The sequence below is a fragment of the Meles meles genome, chromosome 13 (genome assembly GCF_922984935.1).
Source record: "Meles meles chromosome 13, mMelMel3.1 paternal haplotype, whole genome shotgun sequence".
NCBI lineage: Eukaryota > Metazoa > Chordata > Mammalia > Carnivora > Mustelidae > Meles > Meles meles.
In genome coordinates this window covers 54,963,429-54,976,789 of record NC_060078.1, presented here as the reverse complement: position 1 = coordinate 54,976,789, position 13,361 = coordinate 54,963,429, and the positions used below count along the sequence as shown (strand labels likewise).

The following is a 13,361-nucleotide window of genomic DNA, read 5'->3' as shown; positions in this document are numbered from 1 at the left end:
CCAACTACAAAAATAACATGTCTTCAGACCATTGCCAATGAAAACCTAGATATTTATCAATACTAAGGTGATTGATTTTCTTTTCATCTTTACCGGTGGGTCAAAGTCCACTGGGGATAAAACACGTATTTATCCAAAAGTTCAAAATAGTGCATGTTTGATGATTAGCTTGCACTTGGTATTTATAAAGTCATTGGATACCAAGCTTTCAACTTCATTTATACAAAACACAGCAATGGATCTCTTCATACTTCTGGTGATTTGTCTTTCTTGTTTGATTCCTTTCTTTCTGTGGAATCGCAACCATGCCAGAGGGAAGCTGCCGCCTGGCCCGACTCCTCTCCCAATCATTGGAAATATTCTACAGATAGATACTAAGAATGTCAGCAGATCCCTAAGGAAGGCAAGTATGATTACTTTTCTTCTAGTTGTTTGCACTTACAGCCCTATAACTAAATAAAATGTCCCAGACACCATGTTTTAAGGAAGTGGTTTGAACAAGACGTGTCAGTTGGATACCCAGATATGATTGTAAGTGGTCTATAGCTGGAAAGCTTCCAGAAGGGATTGAGGGCCATGACATTATTGCTGAAATTGCCAAAAGAAGGAATTCCCTGTCCATATTGTGACCAGGTCTCCTTTTTAGATATTACTCTTTGGTAAACTCTAATGGCAGTGAAATTGCTTTCAGTTAAAAAAAAGTTCTAAAGATTTACAGAATCACAACACTAGAAGTTTCCTAAGAGCACACATTGATTTAAATCTCGGAAATAATTCAAGTTTCCAAAATTTTCAGCTTCTATTATATTTGCTCAATGAGTGAGTGAGTAACTACTTTATTCTTGGCTATTTATATAGCAAAAGCTCTCTAAATCTTGAAGAAGTGTCTGAAATCTGTCTTCCCTGAGATAGCTAGTGACCAGAACACACCCTCTAGAAGCTTCTTTCTGTGTTTTGGGCTGTGGATTAAAAGGCATTATGTTAGCACCCCAGCTCGTCCACTTGTAAACTCACAGCATTGGGCAAATTTTTAAGATCTCCCTGAGCCTTAGTTTCCATTTCCTTAAAATGGGAATAATAATTGTATTTTTCACATGGTCCTTGAGTATATCATACACTGAACAATTTACTGAATGTCTGCTTTGTACTAGGCACTCCATTAGATGCTGGGGATTTTCAATGGCAAATGAAAAAAAAGAAGACTCTAGCATTATGGAATTTATAGTCTAGACGGTAGGCATGTATATGTAAAGTAATCATGCAAATGAGTGTATGATTACAAACCATGTAGGAGGGACACAGTAGCAAGAGGCCATGCATTTTGCAGGAGCAGGGATGGGAGGAACAGTCAGCAAAGGGTTCTCTGAGGAAGTGAAGCTGGAGCTAAGATCTAAAGAATGACCAAGCACTCACCAGAAAAAATACAGATGTAAGTTTGTTCTAGGCTGTTTGAATCTGGAAGAGAATTACTTGTTGGTGTCTCTGAAGTAGGACCAGTTTGCTTATAGTCCAGAGAGTAAATAAAAACATGGTGTGGGATGAGATTGGAGAAGTAAGTAGGGGCCAGAGCATGTGGTTCTTTCAAGGCTCTTAAGAATATTAGTTTTGGGCTGGTGGGTGGCTCGGTGTGTTGAGCCTCTGCCTTCAGCTCAGGTCATGATCTCGGGGTCCTGGTTGGGCTCTCTGCTCGGCGGGAGCCTGCTTCCCCCCTCTCTCTGCGTGCCTTTCTGCCTACTTGTGATCTCTCTCCCTCTGTCAAATAAATAAATAAAACATTAAAAAAAGAATATTAGTTTTTAGAGATTCCTGGGTAGCTCAGTTGTTTAAGCATCTGACTCTCAATCTCAGCTCAGGTCTTGATCTCAGGTTGTGAGTTCAAGCCCTGTCTTGGGCACCATGCTGGGTTTGGAGGCTACTTTAAAAAAAAAAAAAGGGCGCCTGGGTGGCTCAGTGGGTTAAGCCGCTGCCTTCGGCTCAGGTCATGATCTCAGGGTCCTGGGATCGGTCCCACATCGGGCTCTCTGCTCAGCAGGGAGCCTGCTTCCCTCTCTCTTTCTCTCTCTGCCTGCCTCTCTATCTACTTGTGATCTCTCTCTGTCAAATAAATAAATAAAAATCTTTAAAAATATATATGTGTGTGTGTGTGTGTGTGTGTGTGTGTGTGTGTGTATAATCTTTAGCCCAAGAGCCATGCGATGCCATTAATGTGCTTAAAAAGGACTCTCATGTTAGCACTTGCCCTGTGAAAATATCACTCTGGTTGTTTTATGGAGAATGACTTGTAAGGCAGCAGGAGGACTCAGACTTTGGGTAAGTTGGAAGAGTGTAGGTCCTACATCATTTAGGATACCAAATAAGGTGCCATGACAGAAAGATCTCAATAACGCAGTGGCTTAAAGAAGATAGGAGCTTATTTCTGCCTTACAGAATGCTATAGAGGCTGCCTGTCCTCCTCGAGGTCATCCAGAGAACCAGGTTTTCTCAGACTTGTAGTTTAGCATCCTGGCACCTAGACTATCGTTTGCATGTGCACGGACACAGCGGGGCTATCTCCATGCTGTCGTTTCAGTCCATGGGTAGGGGGAGGGATGGAGGGCAAGCATTCACCATTTACCAGCACCATTTACCAGTAGTGTAGGATTAGCACACATCATTTCTGTTAATAGCAGTTCATGCAAACTTTGTCACATGGCCACACAGGGAAGCAGGGAAATGTCAGTGATTACATCATCAGGTTCTTATGTACTATTAAAATCTAGAACTCTGTGTGCTAAAAACATGTGGGGGGTAGATAATGAGAGATGATTATGAGTCTACACAGGGGACAAGAGCAGGAACTCCCCTTAAACAGGACAAGAACCCACCATTGAAACTATAGGAAGGAAGAGAAATTTGGTGCAATTACAGGTGTGGCAGGTAAAAGTTAATAAAATAATATGAATAAAATCCATAATTTAGCCCCTGTCACATAGGAGGACCTGAATAAAGATGAACTGTGGATGAGGATAATAATAGTAGCAATGTTACTAATAATAGAATGATTAATTACCACTAATGTGATTTATTAAATTACTAGTTCTACAAGTTGAAAGCTTTTATAATGGTTGAGTGCATATTAAAATATCTCTTCGGTAAGATTAAAACGATTTCTCTTGCTTATCCACATTCCTAGTTTCGAAATTCTACTACCGTTCCTTTCCCAGCTAGCAGAGAGTTACGGCCCTGTGTTCACTGTGTATTTTGGCATGAAGCCCACGGTGGTGTTATATGGACATGAAGCCGTGAAGGAAGCCCTGATTGATCGGAGTGAGGAGTTTTCTGGCAGAGGTGGTTTCCCAGTGGTGGACTGCATCACCCGGGGATTAGGTATGTGTCAATTTGGGGAATGTTTATGGGTTTGTAAGTTGTAAAGACTCCAAACAGGCCAAGGGATTGAGAAATTGTAAGTATTTAGAGAAATTTACGAAAAGAGCCTAATTCCAACATTTTTCTATAAGGGATCATTAATCCATATTGTAGATGATGAAGGGGACACACAATGTCTCCGTGAAATACTAGATGCAATGGAAGCAAATCATCTCACTGTTAACGTTCCATGAATTTGTGTTCACTTTGAATTATGGCCAGTTAAGATAATGTTCATTTCAGTGAAGATAATAAGAGACTGGGAGAAAAAAGAAGGGAGGAAAATGACTCAATTATCCTAGTCACCAAACATTTTGCTTTCTGGCCTGAGTCAAGGTTGCCAAGAGACTATTTTAAGAAAGTCCCATAGTGTGCATGGAGCCAACATAGGTTTGAAATATTTCTAGCCTTGCCTTCAATCTTTTATTCTTCTAAAAAAAGCATAAGAAATATTTGAATACAATGGGATACAAAGCATAAAGCACAAATGTGCTCTGAGATGATTACAGGAAAACGCACGGTGAGGATATGTGGATTGCAAGTGACCTTGGAAAAAGCTTTTTAGGGGTGCCTGGGTGGCTCAGTGGGTTAAGCCTCTGCCTTCAGCTCGGGTTATGATCTCAGGGTCCTGGGATCGAGCCCTGCATCGGGCTCTCTGCTCAGTGGGGAGCCTGCTTCCTCCTCTCTCTGCCAGCCTCTCTGCCTACTTGTGATCTCGGTCTGTCAAATAAATAAATAACATCTTTAAAAAATAAAACTTTTTAAACTAAAGTAGTTGAACTGTCTTCCATTTGTTCTGGAGTTGGCCCTAGGGTCTCTAGTCCTCTGGTGGGTCACTGGGTTTCTGCAAAAAGAGATAAGGCCTGAATGGGTCAATTCAGAGGTCACTCCTCTGCCTTGTTCTTTACAATCTATATGGACAAGTTTCCTATGAAAATTACTTTCTCCTGATCTTGTCATGGCTCCAGGAGTCTGATTGAACTTCCTTGGTGTTAAGACCATGTTTCATGGAAAAGAGTTAACAAACAGAGGGCAAATGTGAAAATGAGGAGGAAGAGCTTATCATGAACTTCTTTCCAGTGCACGAGTGCTCTCTCCTTCTCTTGAGAAGCAACTCGTTTTGTTGCCTCTCCACCATTCATTTACAATGTGCAAAAACCAGTCCTGAAATGTCATCTACGAATGGACTCACCATGATCTATTACCTGTGTGAGCCCAGAGCAAGCATTTTGCCTCATTGATCATCAGTAAAATGGGGACACAACTCTTGGTTCACAGAATTATTCCGAGGTTTGAAGGAGCTAACAGATGTAGAAGAATTGAGTAATACATCAAACCAGAGTCCTGACAGACACTAGGTTAACAGGAGGTGGGCACAACAGGGCTCACTGGAAAGTTCTGTTGCTGACACCACCCAGTTCACATCCCTGCCTAAGTGTGATTATCCTTTTCTGAGATACTGACTCTCAGCTGGAATTCATGGTGATGAAGGTCATTCTTTTCTCTCTCTCTCTCTCTCTCTCTTCTTTTTCTGATAGGAGTTGTTTTCAGCGGTGGAGAAATATGGAAGCAAACCCGGCGTTTTTCCCTCACGATTTTGCGGAATATGGGCATGGGAAAGAAGACTATTGAAGACAGAATTCAAGAGGAAGCCTTGTGTCTGGTGGAAGCGTTAAAAAAAACCAACGGTGTGTGTTTCTTTATGTAACCAGCAGTACTCGTCTGGGGAGACTGTGTGCTGTTTCAGACAGGCTACAGAGAGATCCGATGGCTGCAGCACAGCAGAAGTTGCTTTTTTGCTCACGTAACAGTCGTAAGAGGGGAAGTGGTTGGCGTAACAGCTGTTTCAGGCACTAGGGTGATAGGAACTCTGATGTCTTTCTTCAACACCTGGCTTCCTGGGTCACCCAGATTTCTTTCTGTTTGCATGGTAGCAGAAGGGGCAAAGAACAATCAAAAGAGCAAATTGGGTTTTCAGTAGGCCAGGTATGGCAATGGCTCACCAAACTTCTTTCACGTTTCCTGGGCTCTACCACGGGGCCACACCCACTCTACGAGGCACTGGGAAATGTGGGTGTCTGTGTGCATAGGGAAATGGGGAGAACATGGATTTTGGTAATGAACTAGTAGTTTTGGCCATAATATCTTGAAAAATGAAGTAATTTCCAATGAATGTCACGTCATTATGCTGGGCACTTTTGTATATGTGTGTATCCCATGCAGGACTGGCAGGGGAGGTGGAAGAGAAAGGGGGTGGGCAGGACACTTGTCAGGAAAGGAGTAAGATCAGGATCATAAGATATATGTGGTTTCCTGAACCTCAGTATTTCAATATTTTCCAAATAAATAGTGCTGTTTTCTGGTGAACTGCCATCGTGTTTCATTTATATGCATATACGCATTCATATGTATTTTTTAGAGAGAGAGAGTGGTGGGGAGAGGCAGAGGGAGATAGAGGGAGTCTTCAGCAGGCTCCACCCTTAGCATGGAGCCTGATGCAGGACTTGATCCAAAGACCCTGAGATCATGACCTGAGCCGAAATCAAGAGTCAGATGCTAAAGTGAACCACCCAGGTGCCCCTGCTATTATGGGTTTTTTTAAAGATTGTGTTTATTTACTTGACAAAGATCACAAGTAGGCAGAGAGGCAGGTGGGGGGGTGGGGAAGCAGAGAGCCTGATGCGGGGCTCGATCCCTGGACCCTGAGACAACGACCTGAGCTGAAGGCAGAAGCTTTAACCCACCGAGCCACCCAGGTACCCCAATGTTTTTTTTCTTTGCCCCAGTGTTTTTTAACTCAAGTTATGTATTGTCCAGATAGTTTGTCCCTCCGCTTTTTTAATGCTATTAATATAAAAAATGCAATTATTACAAACACTTGCATGATTTTTGTTTCTTCCTTGGAATAAGTTGTGACAGTCTAGTGATAGTGAATATCATTTGGACTTTTGATGTGTATTACTGAGGAGTGGTTGGGAGACCTGACAGAAGAAGGGATATAAACATACGTATTTTGTAAACTTTCAATTTAATACATTAAGTATTTCACATTTGATTTATGCTTATCAAGAACATTATAATAGATTACTACAGTGTTCCACTATTTGGATGCTCGTGACCTACAGCCACCTCGATTCTGCCCGATCCTGCCAAGCTATGCGGCCCTCGACTCTTGGGTAAATCATCTCACCACCGGGTAACTCTGACTACTGGAAGGTTCTTTCGTATGTTGAGCAAAACATCTTTCCTTAAAAAATTCCACTTTTTGATCCCTGCTACGTGTGTTTTTTTCTTTGCCTTTTGGAGCTACAGTGTTGTAACAGTCAGCTCACAGAGACAAGATGTGTCTCCCACCCCAAATCTGGTTTAGATGTTTTGTTTTGTTTTTATTCTTATGTTATCTTCTTTTTTTAAATTATTTTTTATTCTGTCATGTTAGTCTCCATAGAGTACATCATCAGTTTTTGATGTAGTGATCCATGATTCATTATTTGTCCAGACTGACGATACCACACACACTCCATCTGGATGTAAAAAGTTTGTGATTCACCAAATGAGGCTTTCTGTAGAGGGTGGGGCAGCTCCTAATCAGATGAAGAAACAGCTTGAGAAGGAGGCCTGGGTGGCTCAGTTGGGTGGCTAAGCTTCTGCCTTCAGCTCAGGTCATGATCCCAGGGTCCTATGATGGAGCCCCATGTCAAGCTCCCGGCTCAGCGAGGAGTCTGCGTGTGCTCTCTTTCTCTCTCTCTCACTCTGCTCTCTGTATCAAACAAACAAATAAAATCTTTTTTTTTTTTTTTTTAAAAAAAGCCCAGCTTGAGAGAGCAGGGAAAGGGCACTGGCTTGATGACTCTGTGGTGGTTAAGGGATGGGGCAGAGAAGGAGTTCCTCTGTGCGGGTCAGTGTTGTAGAGTTTAAATGTCCTGCTTCCAAAGGAAGGAGCCCTTGAGGTTTTTTGTCAGCTCGTCCAGTTGTGAATAGAAGAAGAGGTGAGGTTCAAAAGTCAGCAGGCAAACGTCAAAGCATGGAGTCATGTTTTATATTATATATAGGGAGCCTGGTTCGAATACGATAATGTAATTTTTCAAAGATCCAAATGAAACTCCAGTTTCTCTCCTGGTTGTTCTCTTCTACAAGAAGAGTACACAGCTTTTTTCAACTATGTTTTATAAAATAACGGTTTCAAGTCTCTCCAGTCTCCCGATCTTCTTATGAGGCTGCTTAGCTTCCTGCAGGCATCGTGAAGAAATAGTCACACTGAGAGCTGAACTTTATACCTTTCAAGGTATTTTTTAAAAATTCTTATTTAGTTTTTAAATTTCAGTGTTCCAGAATTCATTGTTTATGCACCACACCCGGTGTTCCATGCAATACGTGCCTTCCACCTTTCAAGATATTTTTAAGTGACCTCCTTCTTGTGAATTATGTTGTGGCTCTTATTTGAAGAATAATGTAAATAGAGCACTTAGAGAAATTAAAAAATGGACTGGATTAGACAGCTTTGTTTGGGGAACAATACATTTTTGGCACATTGAGTTTACAGTGAAGATGAAATATCCAGGGAATCCCTATATTTAAAAGAACCCCAGCAGTCAACCCTTGTCAGTCATTTAAAAAATTTTTTTAAATTTTTATTTATTTTTTAAATTTCTTTCCAGTGTTCCAGATAGTCAGCTTCCGATTTCTATGAAAATAGTGTTCTAACTTTTAACTTCTGTTGTTTCAGCATCTCCCTGTGATCCTACTTCCCTTCTGGGCTGTGCTCCCTGCAATGTCATCTGCTCCATTATTTTCCAGAATCGTTTTGAGTATGACGATGAAACATTGTTAACCTTGATGGAGTATTTTCACAAAAACCTCCTAATTTTAAGCACCTCCTGGATACAGGTAAGGTCAAGGTTCTTTTTAAATGGGAAATAAGTTTCTAGCTAAACTATCGCTCATGCTTACCTCACCCCTTTGTCCGGTTTGCAAATGGATAAAGTCATGCTTATCAAACTATCATTTGAAACCAATTAGCTATCAAATCAATTTAGTGTGGTGAAATGAAATTTACAACATGAAATAGAGTGGGGTGCCTGAGTGGCTCATACTTCAAACATCCAACAGGTGATTTCGGCTCAGGTCATGATCCCAGGGGCATGGACTCAAGCCCCTCCTCAGGGTGGTGCTCAGCAGGGAGATGGCTTGAGATTTTCTCTTTCTCTCTCCCCTTCCCCCTCCCCACTATGCTCACTCCCTCCCTCTCTCTAAAATAAATCAATATTTTAAAATCATTTTAAAAACCGTGAAATATAGTAGAGAAATGTAGTACAGTGCATCAGTAATAGCAAGGCTTTTTTCTGAGAAACCATTTTATATCCACAGATGAAGAGGGTGATGATGTGAAATGTATTTTTCACTATGGTACAGTGTCAGAACACGTTAGTAACCTACAATGTGTGATCATTAAGAGCTACAAGTATGTGTGGACCAGGAGGTCCTGATGTGTTCCACCTGGAAAGAACACTAGAGAACAAGGAGTCTGTCGTTTTTTGGAACAGGAAACTGTCACCCAGAGATATTAAGCATATTTTTCAAATCAAGGAATTCCTAACCAAGACAAAGAATGAGCTAGTCCTAGAATCTAGATTTCTGTAGATTTATATCTCTAGATACCATCTACGGGCCCAAAAATTGCTTCAGTGCCTACCAAGGGCATTAAATCATGGGTACTCTCTAAAGTTGAGTCTATAAACTCTAGGACTGGCTTTGGGCAGACGAAGAAGGGCAATGTGCACATTCCTGAGGGTGTAAAATCCCTAAATAACCTAAGTAACTTGGGCATTTCTTTAATCTTTCTGATGTAGTCTCTTCATTACAAAAAAAGGGTGGGAGCCCTCTAAACTTTTTAGGTAACTCTGTAGAAATACGTGTAGGTAAACTGGGATGAACACTACGTTCCAGCCCTATTTGTAGACTGATGTCTTACAATGGTTGACCTTTCTGAACCTCAGTATTCTCCTTTGGGAAAAGACGGTGTGCTCCTGAATTCTTCCATAGGGTTATGGCTAGGAAATCATTTAGGTGGTTTTGAAATTGCTTTGTGGCTGGTGCATACTGTAACTTCAGACATCTTGGCAGTTCCCTCTCCTTCAAATTCCAAGTGTATTCTGTAGGAAGCATGTCCTACTCACCTTTATCTACTCAGCATACAACTAAGTGTCTGGTACATAACATGGGCCCGTACAACTTTGCTGAGTGAATTAATGAATGATTCTTTCCTCTTTCAGCTCTACAATGCCTTCCCTCTCTTAATACATTACCTTCCAGGAAGTCATCGTGTGTTCTTTAAAAACATTGCTAAACAATTTGAGTTTATTAAGGAAAAAATAAAAGAACACCAAGAATCCCTGGACTTCAGTAACCCTCGGGACTTTATTGACTACTTCCTGATCAAAATGGAAAAGGTATAATCTCACACTTTTATCTTTGTGGGTGGTATGATTCATGGACTAGTTTTGTTCTTCCCACTGAAACTAGGATACTAAAACAATTGGTCCTTCCTAAAGATGATTTAATTGCCTGTCTGTCCTCTTGTTTGTGCAAACCACATTGGGTATCTTGAGATATTTCTCAATCCTCAGTGAAAATGATTTCGCAGGTTTTACATTTATAGTGTTAAAGCTGGTTCCTTATTTGGCGACAGTTTGAAATATACATTCACACACATTCAACATTAATGATACACAACATATCATCCTTCATCAGGAAAGTCCAGCAATGGGAAGATGTAACAAATGAGGGAACACAGGAATAGACCAGAATCTACAAAGGCTTACCTTTGGAAAGGCACTACGAAGTCTTCACAGATGAGGCAGATTTTTTTTTTTTTCTTGTTGTTATCTGAAAAGATTTTTTTTTTATTTTTTTTTTCATTTTATTTATTTTTTCAGTGTAACATTATTCATTCTTTTTGCACAACACCCAGTGCTCCATGCAAAACGTGCCCTCCCCATTACCCACCACCTGTTCCCCCAACCTCCCACCCCTGACCCTTCAAAACCCTCAGGTTGCCCCAACCTCCCACCCCTGACCCTTCAAAACCCTCAGGTTGTTTTTCAGAGTCCATAGTCTCTTATGGTTCGCCTCCCCTCCCCAATGTCCATAGCCCGCTCCTCCTCTCCCAATCCCACCTCCCCCCAGCAACCCCCAGTTTATTTGTGAGATTAAGAGTCATTTATGGTTTGTCTCCTTCCCAATCCCATCTTGTTTCATTTATTCTTCTCCTATCCCCCTAACCCCCCATGTTGCTTCTCCATGTCCTCATATCAGGGAGATCATATGATAGTATCCAAAATCTATAAGGAACTTAGCAAACTCAACACCCAAAGAACAAACAATCCAATCAAGAAATGGGCAGAGGACATGAACAGACATTTCTGCAAAGAAGACATCCAGATGGCCAACAGACACATGAAAAAGTGCTCCACGTCACTCGGCATCAGGGAAATACAAATCAAAACCACAATGAGATATCACCTCACACCAGTCAGAATGGCTAAAATTAACAAGTCAGGAAATGACAGATGCTGGAGAGGATGTGGAGAAAGGGGAACCCTCCGCCACTGTTGGTGGGAATGCAAGCTGGTGCAACCACTCTGGAAAACAGCATGGAGGTTCCTCAAAATGTTGAAAATAGAACTACCCTATGACCCAGCAATTGCACTACTGGGTATTTACCCTAAAGATACAAACATAGTGATCCGAAGGGGCACGTGTACCTGAATGTTTATAGCAGCAATGTCTACAATAGCCAGACTATGGAAAGAACCTAGATGTCCATCAACAGATGAATGGATAAAGAAGATGTGGTATATATACACAATGGAATACTATGCAGCCATCAAAAGAAATGAAGTCATGCCATTTGCGACGACGTGGATGGAACTAGAGCGTATCATGCTTAGTGAAATAAGTCAATCGGAGAAAGACAACTATCATATGATGAGGCAGATTTTGAAGAAATTCTATCTTAGATGAACAGAGACAACAATGAGAATGAGAAGTGCCGTGATCACGAGGAATTTTCAGAGAGTTGATCTTGATTGTAATTGAGGCACTGTCATGGGTGTAATGACTGAAGAGCTGGGAATAGTGATCCATTGGGGGGTGTTTCTGAAGGGTTGAATAAAAATATTACACATTATAAAATAGACAATAGATGCTAGAATTCACAGTGAGTAGCAGTGAGGACCTGATAAAAATTATGTTTCAAAGAAATGGTAGAGCCACTGATCGACATAGGGGATGAGAAAGTGAAGAATCAGAAAGGACTTGTTGGAAGTTTATAACTCTGGTTGTACTTTAACTGTTGGACAGAACCCTAACAACTATCTAACTTGACCTTTAGCCGTAGTGCTCACACCAAACAACAATGTCAAATGGAGTTACCTCTGAGGCTCTTTTATTTATCAAGTAATTGTAACACATCATTTCTAGGAAAAACAAAATAAACAGTCTGAATTTACCATGGACAACCTGATCATTACCATATGGGATGTGTTTAGTGCAGGAACAGAGACAACAAGCACCACCCTGACATATGGACTCCTGATGCTGCTGAAGTACCCAGAGGTCGCAGGTATGGTCACAGGTGTTGGGCGGGGTGCAATTCCAGGTAGAAACTGGCAGGTGACACTGACAACTATCCCACTCTTCACTGCCCAGACAATGCACAGAAAAAATTTCCTTCATTTGTATATCTTCCTGTCACTGGATAAATCAAATTCAAAGTAGTTTATAGCACAAAAAGATAATGAAACATTTAAACAGCAGCAGAGATTTGAGGGGCAGAGCTCACTGCTTGCCTGCTGCAATGGAATGTCCCTGATTTTCATCGGGACGGATGCAATAAGCAGAGTTGTCATAGGATCTAGAAGAACCGGCCTTCTGCTTCCTCTGGAAGGATATCACTTGATATGTCTTCCACATCCAGATAAATGCATTTTTGTCAGAAGATATTTCTACTCAAATGCATTTTCAGTATAAGGATTGACTCAGTGAAAATGACAGTCTGTCTTCATCAAAGAGACTCTGTCCCTAAATAAAAAGTTACATACAAATACATTCTTTTCAAATATACCCATTTAGACAAAGAAATGCTTCCTCACAAATACAGTTTCTCTTGCAAATGCAACCTTCCCACTTTTCCTCCTCATTTTGAGTGCTCATCAAAGAGGATTATTTCCTTCACTACTGAATCATGTTCTGTGCTTTGGCACACCGAGACCCTTTGAATACAATTAAATCTCAGGAAGCTTATCTCCGTGATGTCAACACTAGATCATTTGTTTCAAGTCCTCCTGCCCTCCTAGTCCAAGTAAGAAGTGCTTCCCAAATGGTGCGAGCTAGAAGCACAGCTTTGAAATCCCTTTGCTCTCACACATTATGGGATCTCATGGCACTGTGTTTCCTTCACTTGACACACACTCTTTCAGCCAAATAACTTCCCTCTTATTAGATCTATATTGATTATGACTCCAATACCATATGACATTTTTTCTCCAGACCTGTAAATCTTGTGTATATGGCAAAAGTCCTTTTGGTGTCCAGGTTCCCCAATGCTTCCATGTTAATTTTTTTCTTGCGTCATATCCATTTATATATTCTTTTTCTTCCCATGTTCATGCCTTACTGGGGCATTCTCTAAGCATTCTGATTATTTCAGGAAGTTCCTAACCACTTTGCATAATCACTGTCTTCTAGATAAAAATCCAGCTTCTCGACTTGGAAAGGTAAAGTTTAAAACTTCTCTAAAATTCCTAAGTCTTCCTGATAGCTATCAAACCACAGATTATCACATGCTCCCTTAACAAAGACACATTCTTCAGGTAGTACATCCACACCATTTCACCAAAGTAGCAACACGGCACGGGAGAAAATGTGTTATAGAGTAACTACAGTGGCTTCAGATC

General features: G+C 41.0%; 1 protein-coding gene across 1 annotated transcript in view; it reads left to right on the top strand.

Moving 5' to 3' along the window:
* Window positions 1-203: 203 nt before the first annotated feature.
* The window catches only part of LOC123955513 (cytochrome P450 2C21), a 28,231-nt gene continuing 15,073 nt past the window's right edge, over window positions 204-13,361 (top strand). The window contains exons 1-6 of the mRNA XM_046027649.1: window positions 204-403; window positions 3,204-3,366; window positions 4,944-5,093; window positions 8,132-8,292; window positions 9,678-9,854; window positions 11,887-12,028. Coding sequence (XP_045883605.1) covers window positions 236-403; window positions 3,204-3,366; window positions 4,944-5,093; window positions 8,132-8,292; window positions 9,678-9,854; window positions 11,887-12,028 — 961 coding nt within the window. The 5' untranslated portion in view covers window positions 204-235. The remainder of the gene's footprint in view (window positions 404-3,203; window positions 3,367-4,943; window positions 5,094-8,131; window positions 8,293-9,677; window positions 9,855-11,886; window positions 12,029-13,361) is intronic.